The sequence below is a fragment of the Canis lupus genome, chromosome 23 (assembly GCF_003254725.2).
Source record: "Canis lupus dingo isolate Sandy chromosome 23, ASM325472v2, whole genome shotgun sequence".
Classification (NCBI taxonomy): Eukaryota; Metazoa; Chordata; class Mammalia; order Carnivora; family Canidae; genus Canis; species Canis lupus.
Genome location: NC_064265.1, coordinates 1,979,929 through 2,002,102, shown reverse-complemented (window position 1 = coordinate 2,002,102; position 22,174 = coordinate 1,979,929). Strand labels below are relative to the sequence as shown.

The window sequence follows — 22,174 nt, the reverse complement described above, 5'->3', positions numbered from 1 at the left end:
CTGTTCCTCTGAAGAACCCTAATACAAAGAGGAGGGTTTTTGTGTGTATGTGGGCACTGCCTCCTGTTCCCAATGCTTCTTTACTCTAGCAGTGGCAATTCCCTCTGGTAGCAGCAACTGGGTCCAGCTTGCAGTTCTGTCACCATAGGGCCCTCCTTCTGATTCAGCCCAGCTCCAGCCCAGCAGTGCTCTCCTCCATGTAGGTCTGAGTTCAGCTCTACAGGTAGTCTCTTCCAACGTCCTACCTTTAACAATTCTTTGTTCCTGCTTTGTAGTTTGCTCCGTGGAGGTGTGATCAGTGTCCCACCACCCCAAACTGATTCAGATGTCAAGACAAATGACAGTACACACATCAATAAGGTCATGAGAAAATTTTATTATTCACATGTGGCTCTCTGGGAAGAGCAAAACAGACATCCAAGCCAGTCAGTTTACACTGATTGCAAGGAGGGGCAAATGGCTCTGATTTTTATTGTGGTTAGGGGTTTGGGCTTCCAGGGTAATAGAAAAAGCCAGGGTTTGCATAAACTTCACCTCAAGTGCTGAGGGAGTGCCTGGGCTTTATCAGCTTGCTCAGGTATCAGGCAAAAGTGGGGAGGGAGAGGGATTGAAAACTGTCAGTGGTTAAACATCAGAAATGGGGTGAGTCTCCATTAAAGTTCCCCCAGCCTTGGGGTGGTACCAGGTCTCAAGTCACTACACCTCCATGATATATACTAGGATTTTTTTTGCGTTTTTAGTTATTTAGATATATCTCCTAAACAATTCTAAATTCTTTTTCTTAAATTAATTGGTATGGTTTCTGGCTCCTGACTATAACCTGGGTGATAGAAGTCCTCTTTGCTATTCTACAGAGTTAGCATTAACTAAATAGGTGTGCCAGTTGGGCATATAAGCGATTTAGTCACCTTTCTTCACTTGCCTAATAAAATGGAATAGCTGACTAAACATCTCCATCCACAGGATCCCATTACCTAAGCTTTTCCCCCCATTTCTTAAACTTTTGAGTCTAAAGCTTCACTTCCTACTTTTAGGCAAAAAGGTTAAAGAAAATAGAGCGCATACTTTCCTATAAACTGTATGTCTTGGACAACATGGACCAATACACAGAAAATATTTTCAATCATTTTCACGGATGCATGGTATTCCATCATAGATACATCAGAACTGTTGAACCATTCCTTTACTAATAGCCATTTATTTATTGCTGATTTTTGTAGGTGAGGAAACTAAAGCCTTGAGAGATTATTAAATGGCTCACTCTAAGTAACAGTATATAAATGGCAGAACCAGGAATTCTATAAAATCGTAAGATGCCAGAGTCCATGCTTATAAACATTTTTATTCTTAAGTATTTTAAACAGTGAAAAAAAACCACACTATCCTGTTAAGCAACGTATGACTCACCTACAACAATTTTTAAAGTGAAATAAAACACAACTGCAGCTTCCACATATCCTCCCTTATTCCATCAGCAGCTCCCGCCCTGAAAAGGCAGAACACGACTTTCACACAACATTCCAATACATGACTTTATACTCTTCATCATATAATTGAATCCACAGGAATATATTATTGTGCAAAACAGTAATAACATTACTTACTATATGCCAACAATGCTTACATGCCAGCCACTAATTAAAACACTTTATTACATGCATTATTTCATGAACCATTCTCCACCCCCAATTATCTTGTGAGGTTGGCAAATACTATCCCATTTCATTAAAAAAGTGAAACACAAATTAAGTTTAAATAATGTGCCCACAGATACACAGTATGTTTAATTTTACATAAATGACATATTTACATAACTTCTGCAACTTTCTCAGCAGTTTTTATTTATCTATGTTTAAAGATGTAATTCTAGCTCTTTCATATTCTCTTGCCAAAGTACCAAAAACACCATGGACCAATACACAGAGAATATTTTGAATCATTTTCCTGTTTTTTCTTTTTCCTGTTGATGGACATTTAGGCTTTTCCCCTTCTTGTTACCTAAAACAATACTGCAACGAACAATACAGCAATGAACAGTTTTATACAAATGTCCCTCTACACATGAAGTTCCTCTAGGGTTTATACAGGAGTAGGACTGCTGGTGGTACGCACACCATTATAAGATTTTGCAGACTACCTGGCACAGGAGCTATCACAACTTCCACTCCCACTCCCACTTGCACAGGGAATTCCCACTGTTCCACACAGGTACCCATGCTAGGGCTTGTAAAGCTTGTCATCTTGAGGAGTGTGAGATGGTCCATATTAACCCCTATTTCCCGTGCTTTCTTCTATGTACATGTCTCTGTGTGGGCTGATGGTCTGTCAGCGAGGTGGTGGTCAACCACACTGAACAACTGATTCAAAGACTTTCCAATACTTACTCATCTCTGGGGGAGTCCCAGCCCTCTGGTTCTCCCTGCTCCAACTTCGGTTCTTCCTAGGCAGCAAAAGCAAGCAAGGCAGGGTTCAAAGAAGCCTGCATGTTCTCCAGGCCAGAATGGGGCACAACATGAGAATTGGTGGCTAGGGCAGTCAGAAATTGTCAATTGAAGCCACATGGCTTGGGACCACCCAGAGCTGAACTGTGGTGGTGCACCTATGGGTGACCTCCAGTCCATCAAGATGGACTCATCTCAAGGCCCCCTCAAAGCACGCCAATCCTGACTCAGCTGAACTAGTTCAGGTAATTTTTTTTACAAAGTCTCTGTACAGCAAACAGATAAATAAGCACCCAAGCCTGGCCTCCAGAGTGGAGGTTGGCTGCAGAGGCAGGCCTAGCTCTTGAAAACCTGGACACCTAGCAGAATAAGATACAGGCATCAAAAGAGGTGGGGCCAGGAGAGAGGTCTTTGACAGATGAAGATTAGGGACGACGAGGATTATTAGCTTGAAGGATGAGGACCTGGGCCAGCATGGATAGGGTCTACACTCCTAGTGAAGATAGACAGCACAGGACAGCCAGTCCAGGGGTGTTCAGGGGCAAGCAAGGAGTTAAATCCAACACCGATTACACCAAAATGTTAAGTAGTTAGCTAAAGTAGTGAGACCTCTTCCTTTAGCTAATCTGTATTTACTAGTATTTCTATAATAATCATATATGACTCATAAAATTATTTAAAAATTCAGGTTCTTGAACAGACCCCATCAGTACAATCCCAAAATATTAAAGGCTTACCTCAGTATAGAGGCATTTCTGTTGATTTTTACTTCTTTGTACACTTGAAAATTTGATTTGAATGTTTAAAAATAAGTATATCCCACTTTATAAAAATGGCAGTAGAAAACCGCTATTGGCGCAGGAAGTCTGTGGGGTGACAGTGGCACAAGGAGTTGGGCAGGAGGGTGGGAGGAATATGGACAGAAAAGGGGTATTTCCGTGGTTGTAGCACAAACTCACTTGAAGCTCAAGCTGACTCAGAGCTGCAGTTCTGTGAGGACTGTGGTCCTAAAGATCAGCTACTTCACCCTGAACCTTTGCACACCAAGCCCTCCTTTGCCAATCCTAAGAATCAGGGAACAATTTAATTACTCGTTTTACATGCGAGAAAATAGATGCAGATGCTCAGTGACCTGTCCAAGATCATGCCAAGAAAAGGCACACTGAGCCTGGCCATCCCATGACCCTGGACTCAGCACATGGGACTCTGGTGCCTGCCCAGCCACTTCTAGAGCCAGTTTTTGGTACTAGACCAGTGATGGGACACCCAATTTCCATGGACAGCTGCTGTAGGAAAATGATGCAGAGCCAGGATTACCGAACTCCCCTGAATACAAAGCTGAATGGGGACCAGACACGAACACCATGTCTGCCCCTAGTCCCCACCTCTGGCTATTCCATGTGATATCACCACAAAGTATCAGAGTCTTCATTTTCACCTGCCCACAACAATCCAAGAAGGATAAGATTACTTGCACTCTACTGAAAGGACATTTTCCAGGTTGGTTTCTTCTCACTACAAAAAATGACCTGCTGCACCAGTCTGCCCCAACTCACGCAGTAAAATGTAGTCTGAGATGGTGCTCTACTATCAAGTGAGATATTTTATCCTTATATTCATAATGTGAGCTCTTCAATAACCAGAAGCAATGACTACTTACACGAATTTTAGAAAAATCACTCCTTTACCCTGCCACTGAGCTAATTCTTTTTGCTTCAAGTTGGCAAATGAGATGGGGCCAACCCCACCAGGCCACCTTTTCTCCAGAGGGCACCAATCATGTGAACTGGTACCATTGGGTTGAACCCGATATCAGCACCGGATCCAATGTGCGAAGAAAGCTACATGAGGGTTAGAAGGTCCCTGCAGTGTGCAGAAATTAGAGATGCAAGCACAATAGTTAAATGTTCACAACTATTGAGAACTGGAGGTCTTATAGAAAATTCAGACCCTTTGAGGGGAGAGAAGAGGGTCCCATTCATGGAAACTGGCAGCAGAGATAACTGCATAAAAATCTCTAAGCTATTTAATCTCACTGAGCCCTTGGGTCTGTGGTTAACCTCATAAAAATGTAATTCAGATTCAGACTACATCATTCCTCAACTCAAAACTGTCCCAAAGCTCCCTCCCTCCCTTTGAGGCAGCTCCAGACCCAGTGGGCACCCATGATACTCACATGGCTTGGCCCACTACCTCTCTGGGGCCTGCTCTTCTGCAAGTTCACTCCACTCTAGCCCAGGGACCTGCCTGCCATTCTCCAAGGACTACAGATAAGATTCCACCTCCTGTGCCTTGATCTAGAGACCCACAGGGTTCATGCCCTAACCTCCAGGTATTTGCTCAAGTTTCACCTTCTCTGCTGAAGCACTCCTTAACCAGCCTACTTAAAATCGCAACCCTCCTCCTAATCCAGTACTGCCTCTCACTCTTCTCTCATTTTGTCCAAAACATATATCACCTTCTCAACTACTATTTGTCTCATTTGTTTATTGTCTGTAAAGATCCAAGACAGCAGATCTTTTGTCTGTTCTGGTCACTCCTAGGTCTCTGGAACACACAACAGTGCCTGGCATATGGGAGGTACTCAGCACATTTCTGATGAATAGATGGCCTGTTGCTGCCCATGCAGTGGGGTAGGGTAGAGACAGCAATGGGGCAATGTGAGAGCCCCACCCTTCCAGGTGATTGAGTCCAACTCTGCTCTCCTCCATGGGCTGCTGAGATTACTCTATGCCCGTGGCAGATACCAAAGCAAGATATGAAGTCCAAAGCTGCAGCCAGAACTCCCAGGAGGCATCTGAGGAGACTAGTAGGAGTTTTTGCTGCTGCTGCTGCTGCTGCTGCTTGTAAGGTCAAACAGAATATGCACCACCACAGGATCCAATTGGCCCCTCCCCAGCAGCAAAGCCCATTACATTATAGGTATTTTGTCAAACCACAAAGGGCAACGCTATCTGCTTTTAGACTTATACCTGGCTAGGGGCTCCATGCCACTCTGCAAAGGCCGCTCCTGGGGCCCGAGCCTCCAGAAGGGCCCCAATAAAGAGGCTGCTGTTCTTCCCCAGCATCACGTGGCCCAGCAGGTAGGAAAGCAGGTGCCCTGAGTTTTTGAATCCTCAGAATTCTCTGCCACCAGCTTTGAAAATAGAAAAGGCTAGATCCTTTGTGAAGGTTTTCCCCACACTGCCCACAATTAAGGGTTCTTTAGCAGTGCTGCTAGGAACCCCTTTTCCCCACTGTCAGATCCCAAGCTAATCTCTAATGTGGTTTTTCATATGCCGAGCCAAATTTGAAGACCACCTGAAGGTCTTCCCACACTCTCTGCATTTGAAGGGCCTCTCTCGAGTATGAAATCTCTTGTGGCTAATAAGTTGTGAGCTTTTGCTAAAAATTTTTCCACAGGTGCTACACTTGTGGCATTTTTTCCCAATGGGTATGCTCTGGTCACAAGCTTCCTCAGAATCTTCAAGGGGCTTCTCCTCACTTGGTTCTAATTCCTGTAAACTCACCTTTGTATCCTGGCTGGAAGACAACCCAGCCAGGCTGCATTCAGACTGTGCCACTCTGGTGTGTTTTCTCTGATGAATGCAGAGGGTATGTCTTCCAATGAAATCTTTCCCACACCACTGACATTTAAAAGGTCTCTCTTTAGTGTGGATTCTCTGATGATTAACAAGGCGATGTTTTCTATCATAAGATTTCCCACACAGATTACATTTATAGCGCTTCTCTCCACTGTGTATTCCGTTATGATCTAAAAGACTTCTTTTACGTGTAAAAGTTTTTCCACATTCTTGGCACCAAAAAGGTTTCTCACCAGGGAGGATTTGTGGCTGCAGATTTGGTGTGTTTCCATTTTCACGATACTCATACTGTTTTTCCAGAGAGTGAATTCTCTGATGACGGGAGAGGTTAGAACTCCATCTGAAAGCTTTCCCACATTCCTTGCACTTGTAAGGCTTCTCTCTGGTGTGAATTCTCTGATGGATGAGGAGGAACGAGTGATTACGGAAGGCTTTGCCACACTGGCTACATTTGTAGGCTTCCTCTGTGTTGTGACTACTCTGAGGAACCTGGAACACGCTGTCCTGACTATAAGATGGCCCATCCTCAGGTTTTCTCTGAATGATATGCTGCTTCTTATGAGCAATAAAGGCCGACCGATGGGTAAACTCTTTTGCACATTCACTACATCTGTATGGCTTCTCACCTGTGTGAATTCTCTGATGATTAATGAGGGATTTTTTTCGAGTAAAAGTTTTCCCACACTGCTGACAAGGAAAAGATTTCTCTGTAGCAGGAGCACTCTGGGGCTGACTGCAACTGGAGGTTGGTCTGAAGTCTTCTCTACATTTGTCTTGATCATAGAAATTTTCTTCCTGGTGCATTCTCATATGACGAGTAAAGTTTGATCTCCACCTAAAGGTTTTCCTACATTTGGTACATTTATAAGGTTTCTCCTGAGTGTGGATCCTCTGATGTTCAACAACATACGATTTACAGTGGAAGGATTTCCTACACTGGCTGCAGTCAAAGGGTTTCCCTCTACTTTGGTCTCTCAAATGATGATCAAATCCTGGGCCATAGATGAGAGCTTCCTCAAACTGATTAGGCTCGAGAAATTTCTGCTTAGCATGAGTTTCCTGGTGTAGACGGTAGGCAGACATGCGTCGGAAAGCCTTGTCACATAAACTACATTTATAAGGTTTCACTCCAGTGTGAATCTTTTCATGTCGCACACAGTTTGAGCTCCACCTAAAGGCTTTCCCACAAACTCTGCAATGAAATGGTTTCTCCTGAGTGTGAAGTCTCTGATGACAGGCAAGATGGGAGCTATGACTGAAGGTCCTCCCACAGTCACTGCACTTATACAATGTCCCCACCATGTGAAGATTCTGCCCATGTGAGCTAATGCTGAAGTCTTTCCCATGTGAATCCTTTGTATTTCCTTTTAGTCCAGGATAAATTCGCTGATGCAGGCTAAATCCACCAACTATGTGCCTGAGCCCTTTCCCATATTCCTTGTAATCATAGTGGTATGAACTCCCTTTGAAGTGTCTGCCACAGCCATGTTTAAGGGATCGCTTTCTTCTGGGAACTCTCAAATATGTAGTATGTTTTAAATTACAACTAGTACTTCTTCCCGATTCTTCAGATTCTTTTCCTGTCCTGTGACTGAAATTGGTCTCTTCTTTCTTAACTCTTACTTGTATGGGGTTTCCACATTGTTCCTTTAGTCTGGTCTTCTGTTCAAAAGAGTCTCTGAGGCCCATTCCTTCAAAAACACTCATCACACAACAGTCTGACGGCACAGCTAAGGTTTCTGCTTCTTCCAAAGGTTCATGTTTTAAGACGAACTTGTTTGTTTTTATCTGAAGCTCACCTCCTGACACAAAATAAAACACAAGACAATGTTCTCTTTTCCATACTCAGGAATGCAGAAAGCAGCAAAGGACGGATGGATGGACGGACAGACAAACAAGTACACACACAAACAAATAAATAATAAAGAGCCACAATCTTGGGCAGTGAGGCTTTTGCTTGATTGTCAGTATCTTTACCAAATAGTCTGGGAAGGCAAAACATGGAAGAATGTTCCAGATGACAGGGAAGGGAGAAGGAAAAGGTGTGCACAGCAGCTGAACATACACAGAAATCACATTTAGCTGAATAACACAGCCAATAAATGAATGTTAAACAGTAAGAGAGGGGAGAGGAATCATGGTATATGAGGATAAGAAGACCAACGCACTCAAGAGCTCTAGGGAGGAGGACCATGGAAGACTGGCAGAAAGAACTGGAAGTCAAGCTTCTCATAGGGGCGAAGAAGAAGAGCAGTAGTGGGATTAGGGCTCTTTAGAGCTCAAAGGGGTGGGCATGAGCCAAGGCCAGCAGGAATACAGCAGAGGGATGAGGAGTAGCATCACTAAATAGAAAACAGTGCAACAGTGAAGCCCCAATGGGCAAGAACAATTACTGAAAAGGCTTCTGGGGAAGGGGCAGGGCCAGAAACAAACGTCTAATAGGTCAGTCCAGAGGGGAGAGACCCAGAAGCCCAGCACTCCTTAGCAATACTTGTTAAGGATCTTCCTTCTAGCAAACAACAAAGTATGTTCTCTGTGACTTAGTTAGTGTAAAAGACTTAAGAAAGAGAAGAGTAGATGTGAGAGGAGTAGGATACAGAGGTTCTCTGGAACTCACCTGCAAGGGCAACACCTGGATTCCCCTTAGGCTGAGCTCCCTGGACATCCAGGCCCCATGGCTCCCTTGCCTCCAGCCAGGAAATCAGAATAGGTTTGGCGAATGGTCCCACTGCAGAAGAGAAGGACATGGGATGAGATGGAAGGGTAGATAAATCATACAGATCTATTCTCCAGGACCTTCTCAGGCCTGAGGTCCTGGCAAGGACAAGGGCAAGGCCAGGGAGGCTGGTGGAGGAAGCCAGGACAGGAGGCCCAGACAGCTATTTCCAACAGCTCTGAGCAGAGACAAAAGAGGCTGAAAGAAGTCACAGCCAAAAGGATCACTAGGATTCTTTGAAGGTGGGAGCCACAAGACAACTCAATCAGTTCAATCAACATTTTTGGGATATCTAACTATGAATTTGACATATATGATTTTTAACCTTTACAATAATCCAGCAAACAGGTATCATTATCATCATATTTCAAGAGAGGAGACTAGGTGATAGAGCCAGGGTCAAAGCCAGGCCAGGTCCATGTCTAGACACCATAATAATAATAAGATAGAAGTAAAAGTAGGTAGAAGCATGGGTATCAATGCCTTACCCAGAGAAACCATGTTCCTGTAATTCTCCAGCATCACATCCCTGTACAAGTTTCTCTCAGCAGGGTCCAGCCATCCCCACTCATCCTGTGAGAAGGTCACTTCCACGTCCTTGAAAGTCACAGCCTCCTGAAAAACACAGTCTTATGTCTGAGAGTCAGTCTATAACTCCTGGCTATTAGGAGGGGGCAGGGGAAGGGAGCAGGTCCTGAGTGAGCACATATGGACCCGGTAAGGGTAAAAGAGAAGACCACCACCCAGCAAAAGAGCTCTGGGCTCAAGGGGGATAATCTGGTCTCCAGGATCTGAGTCTTTGGATATGAGGTTACTGGACACACAGACTCAAGATGAGGAGAAGCCTCAATGATTCCATTAGGCAGCAATGCTGAGATGTCATGAAGGCCCAAGGTCTTGTGGCTCACCTGAGGCTGAGCTGTCAACAGGTCTCCTGGGCACCCTTCTCTCTGGGAAAGGGCAGGCACCTGGGCAACAGGGGGCTCTAAGGGAGAAGAAAGAGCCATGAGAGAAGGTAGCCCAGCTCTTGGCACCCCACTGAGGAGGTCCACTCTTCCCCCCCAGAGGATTCCTGGGCCTACAAGCAGGTATGGACAACTGTTAAACACCCATTCCACATTTCCCCAGTGTTTGCTGAGGGCTGGGGAGTGAGGTGTAGGGGGTGCAAAGGGAGGAGGAGCTAGGTAGACATGGGTCACAGAAAGGTAGAAAGGACACAGGGCTAAGTGCCAAAACTGAAAGGGATTCCCAAGAGAGGACAGATGGTGAAATGACAATACTATTTTGGGATGTGTGGCATACAGCTGGGGTCTTAGAGCTAGATGTCAAGTACCGGATTGCCTAGCCAGGAAGTGACACACTCCTGTTTCATAGGGAGGCTCCAGGTAGTCCCCAAGAGTAGAGTCGCTCCTGAGAGGTGAAGCAGGGGGCCATATCTGTGAGGCTTGCAGGGCTCCTGTACCCATCCAATGCACGTCTGGGCTCTGAGCAAGGGCTGGGTCCTGGTAAGAAGAAAATGATGTGAGAGGATCCCCATGGGTATCATGGGGGATCTAGTCTTGAGGATCCCTCTGAGCAAACCCAGACAAGAGGCCACATGGCCAATCTTTAAAAGCAGGGACCCAGAGGAAGGCAAACCAGGCCTTTTGTTACCTACAGGCAGAGGGAAAGGAGGAAGAGAAAGCCCAGGGGGGAACCCCTCAGCCCTCAGCTTCCCTGGGCTCTCGTGTGGGCCATGAAGGACATAGGTGGAACCAGATTCTGGCTACAACACAGGGAGGCATCCAGCAAGGCAGTGCTGTAAGGCCTAAGGGGCTGCAGTGACACCTCCCCATTAGCCCCTCAGCTCCCACCTCTGGTCTGGAACTTAGAAATGAGAGAGAAGAAATTTACCCCTGAGTTAAATGATAATGGTTCACAGCAGAGATGCAGATAGATAACATCTATAAGTATCAGGCCCTGCTCCAGGCACTGTTAAGCAAAGTAACCTCAAAGAAGTGGCACAGGTCCCAGACGTAAATCTGACTAAGACAGTAACACTGCCAGAGAGGCAATGCTACTTGTGAGGGTCAGCCATGGAACCACAGAAGAGAAAGTCTCAGGTACAAAAACTGGCAGTGCCCCTCCAGGCAGAGACTTGGAAAGAGGCACTCTTTGCCCTGGGACTTCAAATGGTTCCAGTCTCTGAGGCAAGGCTATCCCTGATGTGGAAATGAGTATAAGAAGCTTATAGCCAATGAACTTTCAAGTTTTTTCTGGTCCCGTGGCCAAGACATTGATTCCACTGATTGGATGATTCTTGGCCAGAGGCTGTAAACATGTGATACCGAGCTACAGCCTAAAGATGATGACCTGGTTCCTCTCATTCCCTACCAAAAAGATAATACAGAAACAATACAAAGGTGGAAGCAGACAGCCCAATGAGTCTAAGAACAAAATTTCTTGGGTCCTAGTTGCTCAATTCATATGAACCAAAGGGTGATTATGATATTTATGTGTATCTTGAGCCATTCCGTTCATTTTCAGAATTTGGGAGATGTCCTCCCAGTCCATTTTGTTTTCTAATTTCTGACTAGCTTTCAACCAGGTAGGCCTTGTATGAACATTTGGCAATGTTTTCAGGGATTTTCAAACCTTACATGTAGCTCTAAAAGAATTAAATGTAACCAAGCCACAATTCTGTACCTACTATGTACCTAATTTGCTTTAATCAGTTATTTTTCAATCATTTAGAACATCTTGGTATTTTGGTAAAAATCATAAATGTTCTTTTAGATTTTTTTTAAATTGTAACCAATGTTAAGCACAAAGGTTTTCTTTTTAAATAGTCATACCTTGCACTGATTTATTATCATTTACTGATGGCAGATATTCAGTCAGATGTGTTACTTGATTGACTTAATTTGAGATTATATTTGGGAGAAGAGTATGTCAAATATGTTTCAGAAATCGTAAAGGTAATTTTCACTTATGCATAAATTATATATATGTGGAATTACATATATTTTTATTGAAAAAAAATTTTAAAGAAGTCTATAAAAATGATAAATGCTCTTAAAAAAAAAAAATAAATAAAAACTCCAAAGCTACAGGAAGCATTGAGAAGCTCGCCTGTGTGGGGCAGTCACAGCTCTTTCCCAGTGCTAAGGCCGGGGCTGGGCAGATGGTGGACATTCAAATATACACTGTTCTCATTGTTAGATCAGTTTTGCATATTCTTTTCAATAAACTGATGTTCTGAAAGAATGTGAGCAAGAGGAGTGAAGCTGTGAAATAAAGTCTTCCAATTTCTAGGCCCTGGATTGACCCTCGATACTCTTTTTTTACTCCTGATTCCTGCACAGAACAAATTCTCAAAAGCTTACTAAAAAAGAAAGAATATGTTATGAGTGCACTGAATTTATAGGTCTTACCATGTACTCAGAAGCCAAGAGTCCTGACTCTAACAAGCAAGAGACACATCACTCCCACTTCACAGGTCAGCATCAAGTCAACTTAGATACATGGAAATGGACTTGCATGTAAGTCACTGCATCCAAAAGCTCATTACTGTTATCTACAGACCCTCTTCCTGGAGCTGACTGTCCTCCAGGAAGTTGCCTGCTAAAACGTCCTTGGCTCAGGGTCCATCTCTCAGCTGTTCAGGTGTTGTGGGAATGAAAAGGGAAGACATTTCCTGCCTTCCTCAATGCTGAGGGTTCGGAGGCCCAACAGACCCACTCTAGACAAGCTGGCTGACTGACAGGCAGAGTTCTCTGGGCATCACACACTTGCTCACACTCACCCTCCATGGTGTCCCATCAAGGTCCCTCAGCAGCTCTTCCAGCAGGGCCACAGCCTCCTCACCACTCTCAGGGTGATGCAGCTGTACCCAGGTCCGGAGTTCCCCAGGCAAGATGCTCAGGAACTGCTCCAGCACCAGCAGCTCCAGGATCTGGGCCTTGGAGAGAATGTCAGGCCTCAGCCACCAGCGGCAGAGCTCCCGGAGCCGGCTGAAAGTCTCTAGGGGCCCAGAAGATTCATAGTAGCGAAGCTGCCTGAAGAGCTGGCGAAACAGCTCCTGGCCAGAACGGTTGAGTGTCTGTGGCCTGGCAGCCTGCACTGAAGTATAGCCTTCATCCTCTTCTTCCTTCTTTACCATCTGAAGACGCCCTCGTTCCCTTGAAGCCTGGGCCTGAGCTGGATGAACTGCATACCACCTACCTGGAGGCATCACTCCTGCTCAGAGTCTACCCAGCAGAGTGCACACCAATTCTATGTTAGCCGTGTCGCTGCTGGGACCTCAGGAGTAGTTATTCAGCACTTTGCTGGGACATCAGATGTCACTGGCAAGAGACTAAAATAAACAATATTATTGTTCAGGAGGGATGTGAGAATGATGGTACAGTTAGATCACGGTAGCCAGAATCACCCTTGGATGTATGAAAAGAGAGCATATGAAGATTTGCACAGCCGTGCCTGCCAATATGAAGCAGGTGAGGGCTAGATTGTCACATATGCCATAAACTAAGAAAATATTCCGGAATACACAAAAATGTGTACAGGGCTTATATGCTAAAAATTACAAATGGCTGATGAAAGAAACCAAAGAAGATCTAAATAATGGATACATACCGTATCACATACTGGAAGATGACATAGAAAGGAGGCAATATTCCCCCAGATCCACGGAATTAATGCTATTCCTATCAATATCTCAGCAAAGTTTTTTGTATATGTAGACAAGATTATCCTAAAATTTACGTGGAAAAGCAAAGGAATTACAATAGCTAAAACAGTTTCTAAAAATTAGAATAAAGTGTGAAGAAATCTATTTAATTTCAAGACTTAGAGATACAATAATCAAGACTACAGATCTACCAAGTGCAATAGTAGGTATTTACCCCAAGAATACAAGAACATGGGGCTCTGGGTGGCTCAGCAGCCAAGTACCTGCTTCAGCTCAGGGTGTGATCCTGAGGTCCTGGGATCAAGTCCTGCCATCAGGCTCCCTGAGGGGAGTGTGCTTCTCCCTCTACCTATGTCTCTGCCTCTCTCTTTCTCATGAATAAATAAATAAAATCTTGAAAAAAAAATACAAGAACACTAATTCAAAGTGATACATGCACCCCAATATTTATGGTAGCATTATCTACAATACCCAAATTATGGAAACAGACCAAGTGTCCAATGACTGGTGAACAGATAAAGAAGATGTGGTATAGATATACAATGGAGTATTACTCAGCCATCAAAAAGAATGAAATCTTGCCATTGGCAACAACGTGGATGGAGCCAGAGAGTATTATGTTAAGTGAACTAAGTCAGTCAGAGAAAGGCAAATACCATTATTTCATTCATATGTGGAATTTAAGAAACAAAACAAATGAGCAAAAAGGGGGGGAGAGAGAAAGTACACATGCACATGTGCACCAAACCAAGAAACAGTCTTTAACAAACTGATGGTCACCAGAGGAGAGATGTTGGGGGGGGGTGGGGGGAAATAGGTGATATGCATTATTTTGTGTACTTGTACTGGGTACAGGGTGTTGTGTGGAAGTGCTGAATCACTATATTGTACATCTGAAACTAATATAACACTATGTTAACTAACTGGAATTTCAATAAAAACTTAAAAGAGACTGTGGTATTGGTGGAAGAAGAGACACAAACCAGCGGAAAAGAAAAACCTGCAATACAAATATGCCCAACTGGTCTGTAATATCAAATGTGACTTTACTAATATATTTAAAATATCTCAAATAAGCAATTCAAAAACAAAACAAATGCTGATTAGGAATCCCTTAAATGACTATGGCCCCAACAATGGGTTAAGAAGTGTAATTTGGAAACTACTAACCCAGCCCTCTACTAAACTCCTTATTTCCTTTAGTAATTCATGCTAATGGAGGCTATCCAAAGGTTAAGCCACACTCAGGAGCCACTAGAGCTTAGTAACAGAGTAGAGGACATGAACTAAGACTGACCTGGGTTCAAATCAACCTCATTTATCAACTAACTATGGAGACATCACTTTACCTCTTAAAATATCTGTGGCCTCACTGTATAATACGGGTATGGCTGTGGGGTCTAAGTGAAAAAACAACCTGGGCACATTTTGGGCTCTCCGTGAATGTTTGTTTCTTCAGATCTAGGCAAAGAGCTTATGCTGCAGGCCACACCGCTGTGCAGGAGTCTACCCTACTGATGTGCCCAACTGATTTTTTTTATAAAAGTGCAAAAACCAATTCAAAGGAGGAAGGATACTTAAATACTGATGGAGAAACTGGACACTGATAGACAAAATCATGAGGGCCAATGTAAACCTTAGAGCTTACACAAAAATCAATTCAAAATGAATCCTGGACTTAAATATAAAACATGAAACTGGGGATCCCTGGGTGGTGCAGCGGTTTGGCGCCTGCCTTTGGCCCAGGGCGCGATCCTGGAGACCCGGGATCGAATCCCACATCAGGCTCCTGGTGCATGGAGCCTGCTTCTCCCTCTGCCTGTGTCTCTGCCTCTCTCTCTCTCACTGTGTGCCTATCATAAATAAAAAATAAAAATAAAAAAAAAATTTAAAAAAAAATATGAAAGTATGCAACTTTTAGAAAAAAGCACAGGAGAAAATCTTTTTTTTTTTTTTTTAATTTATTTATTCATGATAGTCACACGGAGAGAGAGAGAGAGGCAGAGAGAGACACAGGCAGAGGGAGAAGCAGGCTCCATGCACCGGGAGCCCGATGTGGGATTCGATCCCGGGTCTCCAGGATCGCACCCTGGGCCAAAGGCAGGCGCCAAACCGCTGCGCCACCCAGGGATCCCTCACAGGAGAAAATCTTTAGGCTCTAAGATTAGGCAGTCATTAGAATTGACACTAAAAGCATGATCCATAAAAAGGAAAACTGATAAACTGAACCTCATCAAAATTTAAAACCTGCTCTAGGAAGACCTTTGTTGAGAGCATGAGAAGACAAGCTACAGATTGGAAGATAATATTTACAAGCCACATATCTGACAAAGAACTAATATCTGACTATAATAAGAATTCTCAGCAGTAAAAAGGGCAAACAATCCCATAAGAAAATGGGCGAAAGACATGAAGATATATTTCACCAATGAGGACACACAAATAAGCATATGAGAAAATGTTCAACATGATTAGCCATCAGGGAAATGCATATTAAAACAACAACAAAAATAAAAAAAATAAAACAACAATAACATAATCACTATACATCTACCAGAATGGCTAAAATAAAACGTGGCAACACCAAATGCTGTTGAGGATACAAAGAAACCAGACCACTCAGGATGCCTGGGTGGCTCAGTGGTTGAGCATCTGTCTTCCGCTCAGGTCATGATCCCAGGGTCTTGGGATCGAGTCCCAAATTGGGCTCCCCGCAGGGAGCCTTGCTTCTCTCTCTCCCTCTGCCTCTGCCTCTGCCTCTCTGTGTCTCTCATGAATAAATAAATAAAATCGTAAAAAAAAAAAAAAAAAAAAAAAACCACCAGAAAGAACCAAATCACTCATCCATTACTAGCTGGAATGTAAAATTGTACAGCTACTTTGGGAAGCAGTGTAGCGGTTTCTTAAAAACTCAACTAGTGTGGCTCAGCAGTTAAGCGCCTGCCTTTAAGGCATGATCCTGGGGTCCTGGGGATCGACTCCCACATCAGGCTCCCTGCAAGCCTGCTTCTCCCTCTGCCTAGGTCTCTGTGTCTCTCTGTGTCTCTCATGAATAAATAAAATCTTAAAAAACAAACAAAAAATTCAACAGGTTCCTACCATACAATCTAGTAGTTGCACACCTAGACATATATCCCAGAAAAATGAAAACTTATGTCCACAGAAAAACTTGTATACAATTGTTCACTGTAGCCTATTCATAATAGCCCAAATCTGGAAACCACCCAGATGTCCTGCAATGGATGAATAGTTAAGCTAAGGTACAACCATACTATGGAACACTACTTGCAATAAAAAGAATGAGTATTTGCAACAACTTGGATACATCTCCAGAGAATGATGATGAATGAAAAGAGCCAACCTGAAAAGGTTACACAGTATATGATTCTATTTATACAATATTCTTGAAAAAGATAGAAATGGACAGCAGATTAGTGGTTGCCAGGGTAGTTAAGGACTGCAAAGCAGAGTTGGAGGATATTATGGTTTTACTTAATTAAGAACTGACTTCATTTTTGATATTTGACTGCTGACAGCTTTTAAGCCCACCACTCTTACTTCTCCTTCCTGCCAACATCTGGTCAGAGAAATAAGAAAGTCCAGCTGCTCCCTTAGCACTGGCAGGAAGTTCAAAGTTCAAAGCACACAAGCCCTGGCCCGTGTATAAAAATCCTCACCCCAGCTTCACTCTAACCATAATAAAAGCCAAAGCCAGGGGATCCCTGGGTGGTGCAGCGGTTTAGCGCCTGCCTTTGGCCCAGGGCGTGATCCTGGAGACCCAGGATCGAATCCCACGTCGGGCTCCCGGTGCATGGAGCCTGCTTCTCCCTCTGCCTGTGTCTCTGCCTCTGCTCTCTCTCTCTCTCTGTGCAACTATCATAAAAAAAAAAAAAAGAAGCCAAAGCCAGTCACCTTTCCTTGCTCTCTGAAGCGATTTTTTTTTACATTTAAAACTACTTTAACATAAGGATATCAATTCAAATCATGTTTTACATTTCTACTTAAGTTTATATTACATTAAAACTATTTTACACTGAAAAACAAGTTGATATATCATGACATAATGTCTTAACAAACATTCTTTGACATTCATATTTATATTTTTGGATATTTCAAAGTCCACTTGAATAAATTTTCTATTATATACCAAATCACCTAACAAAAACAAATCTATAATGCTAATCTGCTTTGGTATTGAGATATATTGAATATCTGCTTTGATATATCAAGTGAGGATATTCAGTATTTATTATTACTTCCTTTGAGAAACCCATTGATTTTGGGATACCTGGGTGGCTCAGTTGGTTAAGCACCTACCTTCGACTCAGGTCAGTATCCCAGGGTCCTGAAATCAAGCCCTGTGTTGGGCTTCCTGCTCAGTGAGAAGCCTGCTTCTCCCTCTACCCATCCCTCCCTGCTTGTGCTTATTCTCTCTCTCTCAAATAAATAAAATCTTTAAAGAAAAATGAGAGAGAAATAACACTGATTTTTAGAACACATTTAAATCAGTCTTGGTCTGGGTGATGGGCACTTAGGGGAGCATTTGATGGGATGAGCACTGCGTATTATTCCATATGTTGGCAAATTGAACACCAATAAAAAATAAATTAAAATAAAAAAATAAAATAAGTCTTGGTATCTAGTAATAACATTTGAACAATACCCAAAAATTCTTCATTTATTGTTGAATTTCCACAAGACTAATTTTTAAATATTTATTTAAAAATGAAGAGAAAAAGTGTTAGTCCTATCTAGTGGAACAGAATTATGAGAAGAGAGAAAGTAAGAATGATCTTCAACGTTGGCTTCTAAGCTATGTTTTGTATAACTTAAACATTCAGTTCTCATCATTCTGCTGCAATAAAACCAAGCCTGTTTATTGTAATAATAATAACCAATATTAGAGGCTTTGAAAATCATGATCATAATTAATGCTTGGATTTAAAGCATGATGAAATGAATGGCAACCTCCTGGATCCCATTTTAAATTAGTTCTACTTCCAAATAACATTTTAAAACAGTTTTAAGGGCAGCCAGGTGGCTCAGCGGTTTAGCGCCACCTGCGGCCCAGGGTGTGATCCTGGAGACCCTGGATTGAGTCCCATGTCAGGCTCTCTGTATGATGCCTGCTTCTCCCTCTACCTGTGTCTCTGCCTCTCTCTCTCTCTCTCTCTCTCTCTCTCTGTCTCTATGAATAAATAAATAAAATCTTAAAAAAAAAAGTTTTAAGTAATCTAACTGATTAGCCAGCATCAGCTTAGGAATTTTTTCAGTGCTCTAAGGTATAACTCTTGCCATCAAAAAGCACAAAGACTTTTGATTACTTATGAATAAAACAAATCAAGAACTAAAATACCAGTGCTTCCTATGACAAGGCTTTCAAGTAACATTCCCTCTAAAATTTTTTTTTTAAGATTTTATTTATTTATTCATGACAGACACAGAGAGAGAGAGGCACAGACATAGCCAGAGGGTGAAGCAGGCTCCATGCAGGGAGCCCAACGTGGGACTCGGGACTCGATCCTAGAATTCTAGGATCTTGCCCTGGGCTGAAGGCAGGCGCTCAACCGCTGAGCCACCCAGGTGTCCCTCCCCCCAAAATTAAAGTATCATTTTATTTCTCCCTCTAAGAGCTTATTAAGGAAAAGAAATCACTTTTTTTTTTAGTTGAGGTAACAAAAACCTGCTTCCTAGTCATATGCTGTAAAAGCCACTGTTTGAGATGGAATATAGCAAATGTAATTAAGAAATAAACTACAATATAATCCTTCTCAAATTCCATGGTGTCCATGGACATACTTAATAGTCTCCCGCATGATAAGATACTCTTCAGATTCTGGAAGAATAGTTCCTAATTATCTTTGCCAATGAATTACATCAAATGGATAGGATATGATCTGTGCAATTGCTCCAGCAACATCACCACAAAGTAAATTTATATCAGTTTTTAAAAAATAAGACATTAGGATTATCTGATGAAGGTCTGCCAAAAAGAGTAGGAGCACAGGAAAGCCTAATACTCTTTAAAGTACCAAAAGATAAAAATGAAACACTTGCATTTGGAGCCATTCCTAGCATAGTAGGCATCAGGCCTCTGTAAAATCCAAGAAAACCACCTTCATTTGCATAAATTGTTTTGAATGCATGAATAATTCTTGCATAATTATGTTCCTCTTTCACCTGGGATGCTAGGCATACTCTAACCATGTTAAGAGGATTGGTACAGATAACTGCTGTCATACTTGCCATGGATGCAGCAATTTATCTGTGCACATGGCCATAAACCCCTAACTTTATAATAATTAACATTTTATAATGCTCAAATGCCATAAACTATATTGCACTGTAGAAAAAGATCCAAATCATCACTGCACATTCACTTTATACAATCAAAGGTATCCCTCCTTTTGAGGAATAGCACACAAAGCAGAAAATACTCCTAAATACATATAATGGTGATTGTGAGTTTGTAATAAAACTTACTCAATCCAAAAGAGCAACTGTTGTTTTGGCATAGCATCTGGCAATACCTCTAGCCGGAAAGGAGTACAACCAGAAGTCCTAGTGAGCAGTGGGCCCTCTGGGTCCTGCCACCTGTGGTACATTGGGAGGGGGAGTTGGCTGTTGCCAGGACTGCAGTCACCACCATGAGGATCAGGGCCATGTGGGGAGCTTTGGTCAACACTTCACAAAACACAGCCATGGTCAAAGCAGGTAGTGACAGGGCACCGACCTCCACACAAGTGGGACAGAATATCTCTTAAGACATTTTAGACCAGCTTGGAGCCTGCCTTCCTTTTTCCAGAAGCCTCATTTGAGTAGTAAATCTCTTCATATCCATATTCATATATTCAATATATATTCATATTCATATTCATGAGTGCACCTCTGTCATCAGTCTTAATGTCCAACCAAATATTTTGTAAAGAGGTCTATTCCACCAACAAGGGGTGACAAAAATACTATAAAAAAAAAAAAGGGAAACGTGAAAGATCTGTATGGTGATGAAAATGCTCTGTATCTTGATTACATCAATGTCAATATCAGGTTGTATCACTGTACTACAGTTTCACAAGATGTTATTACTGAGACCATGGTTGGGGGAGGGTAAAGAATACATGGCGTTTTTCTTGTGACTACATGTAAATATACAATTATTTCTTTTTTTTTATATACAATTATTTCAAAATGAGTTTTGTTTTTTTAAAGAAATGCTCCTGTTGGAATAATATAGTCCTAAATATTCAATAAGTAAAAGAAGAAATAGCAAGGAAATTAGAAGACGTTTTGAAATAAGCAAAAATGAACACAAAACATCCCAAAACTAATAGGATGAAATTAACTTCGGGGAGTGCTTAGGGGGAATTTTATTCTGTGAATGAATATATTAATAAATTAATGCATAATTAATTTTTGCATATCCAAAAAAGAAAGATCTGAAATCAACCAATCCTTTTACCTTAAAAAACTGGAAAAAAGGGGATCCCTGGGTGGCGCAGTGGTTTGGTGCCTGACTTCGGCCCAGGCCGTGATCCTGGAGTTCTGGGATCGAGTGCTACATCAGGCTTCCTGCATGAAGCCTGCTTTTCCTCTGTCTGTGTCTCTGCCTCTCTGTGTGTGTGTCTCTCATGAATAAATAAAATCTTTAAAAGTAAATAAATAAATAAGTAAGTGAGTCTCTAGTAGATGGGCATATACATAGGTCTTGCTTTTTTATTGCTTTAGGATTCTTTGGGATTCCTCTTTCTTTTACAGGTCCCCCTTAATATTTCTTGCAGATCCGGTTTAGTTGTCACGTATTCTTTAAGTTTCTGCCTACACTAAAAGCTCTTTATCTCTCCTTCTATCTTGAATGACATCTTGCTGGATAAAGTATTCTTGGCTGCATGTCCTTCTCATTTAGTACCCTGTATATATCATGCTAGCCTTTTCTGGCCTGCCAGGGTTCTGTGGAGAGGTCTGCTGTTAATCTGATATTTCTCCCCATGTAAGTTAAGGATCTCTTCTCTCAAACTGCTTTAAGAATTTTCTTTGAAATTTGCAAGTTTCACTATTAGATATCGAAGTGTTGAATGGTTTTTATTTCTTTGGGGTGGGGGTCCTTTCTATCTCTTGTATTTCAATGCCTGTTTCCTTCCCCCAGATTAGTGAAGTTCTCAGCTATGATTTGTTCAAATATACTTTGTGGTCCTCTCTCTTTCTCTCTCAGCCTCTTCTGAAATCCCAATTAAACATATATTCTTCCCTCTCAAGCTATCATTTATTTCCTTCTGCCTGTCCTCATGGGCTCTTAGTGGTTTTTCTTTTTTTTTCCTCAGCTTCCTTCCTTTCCATCAACTTGTCTTCTATGCCACTCACTCTCTTCCACCTCATTAACCCTAGCACTTAGAGCATCCAGTTTGGACTGCATCTCGGTTAATCTATTTTTAATTTCAGCCTGATTAGGTGTCAATTCTGCAGTATGGCAGTATCTAGAATCCTTTATGCTTTTTTCCAGAGCCACCAGTAATTTTATAATTGTACCTCAGAATTGAATTTCTAACATCATATTGAAATCCAAATTCTGTACATTTGTGACATAGAGTATTGCTTCCAGTTCTTTGTTTCGTGGTGAAGTCTTCCTTCCAGTTATTTTGTGCAGTGCAGAGTGGCTGAATGAGTGAGCTGAGTCAAAAGTATCAACCTCAACCTAAGGAAAATACATCCTTTATGATTCTGAAGAGCTCAGAGACCAGAAAATTAAAGGAAAAGAAGAACAGAATGA

At 42.3% G+C, this 22,174-nt stretch overlaps 1 protein-coding gene and 1 pseudogene across 13 annotated transcripts in view; both read right to left on the bottom strand.

Annotated features, from left to right (window-relative positions):
* Positions 1–356: 356 nt before the first annotated feature.
* ZNF445 (zinc finger protein 445) overlaps positions 357–22,174 on the bottom strand; it is an 82,899-nt gene continuing 61,081 nt past the window's right edge. For 10 of the 13 annotated variants that reach the window (XM_049100011.1, XM_049100013.1, XM_049100008.1 and 7 more), the window contains 6 exons: positions 12,526–13,077; positions 10,075–10,243; positions 9,650–9,726; positions 9,230–9,356; positions 8,643–8,753; positions 357–7,827 (listed from right to left, as the gene is read on the bottom strand). In XM_049100011.1, the coding sequence (XP_048955968.1) occupies positions 5,693–7,827; positions 8,643–8,753; positions 9,230–9,356; positions 9,650–9,726; positions 10,075–10,243; positions 12,526–12,954 (3,048 nt within the window). In that variant the 5' untranslated portion in view covers positions 12,955–13,077 and the 3' untranslated portion in view covers positions 357–5,692. The remainder of the gene's footprint in view (positions 7,828–8,642; positions 8,754–9,229; positions 9,357–9,649; positions 9,727–10,074; positions 10,244–12,525; positions 13,078–22,174) is intronic. The other 3 variants (XM_049100015.1, XM_049100016.1, XM_049100017.1) reach the window with 3 other exon arrangements.
* Positions 18,574–20,505, bottom strand: LOC112668838 (graves disease carrier protein-like; annotated as a pseudogene).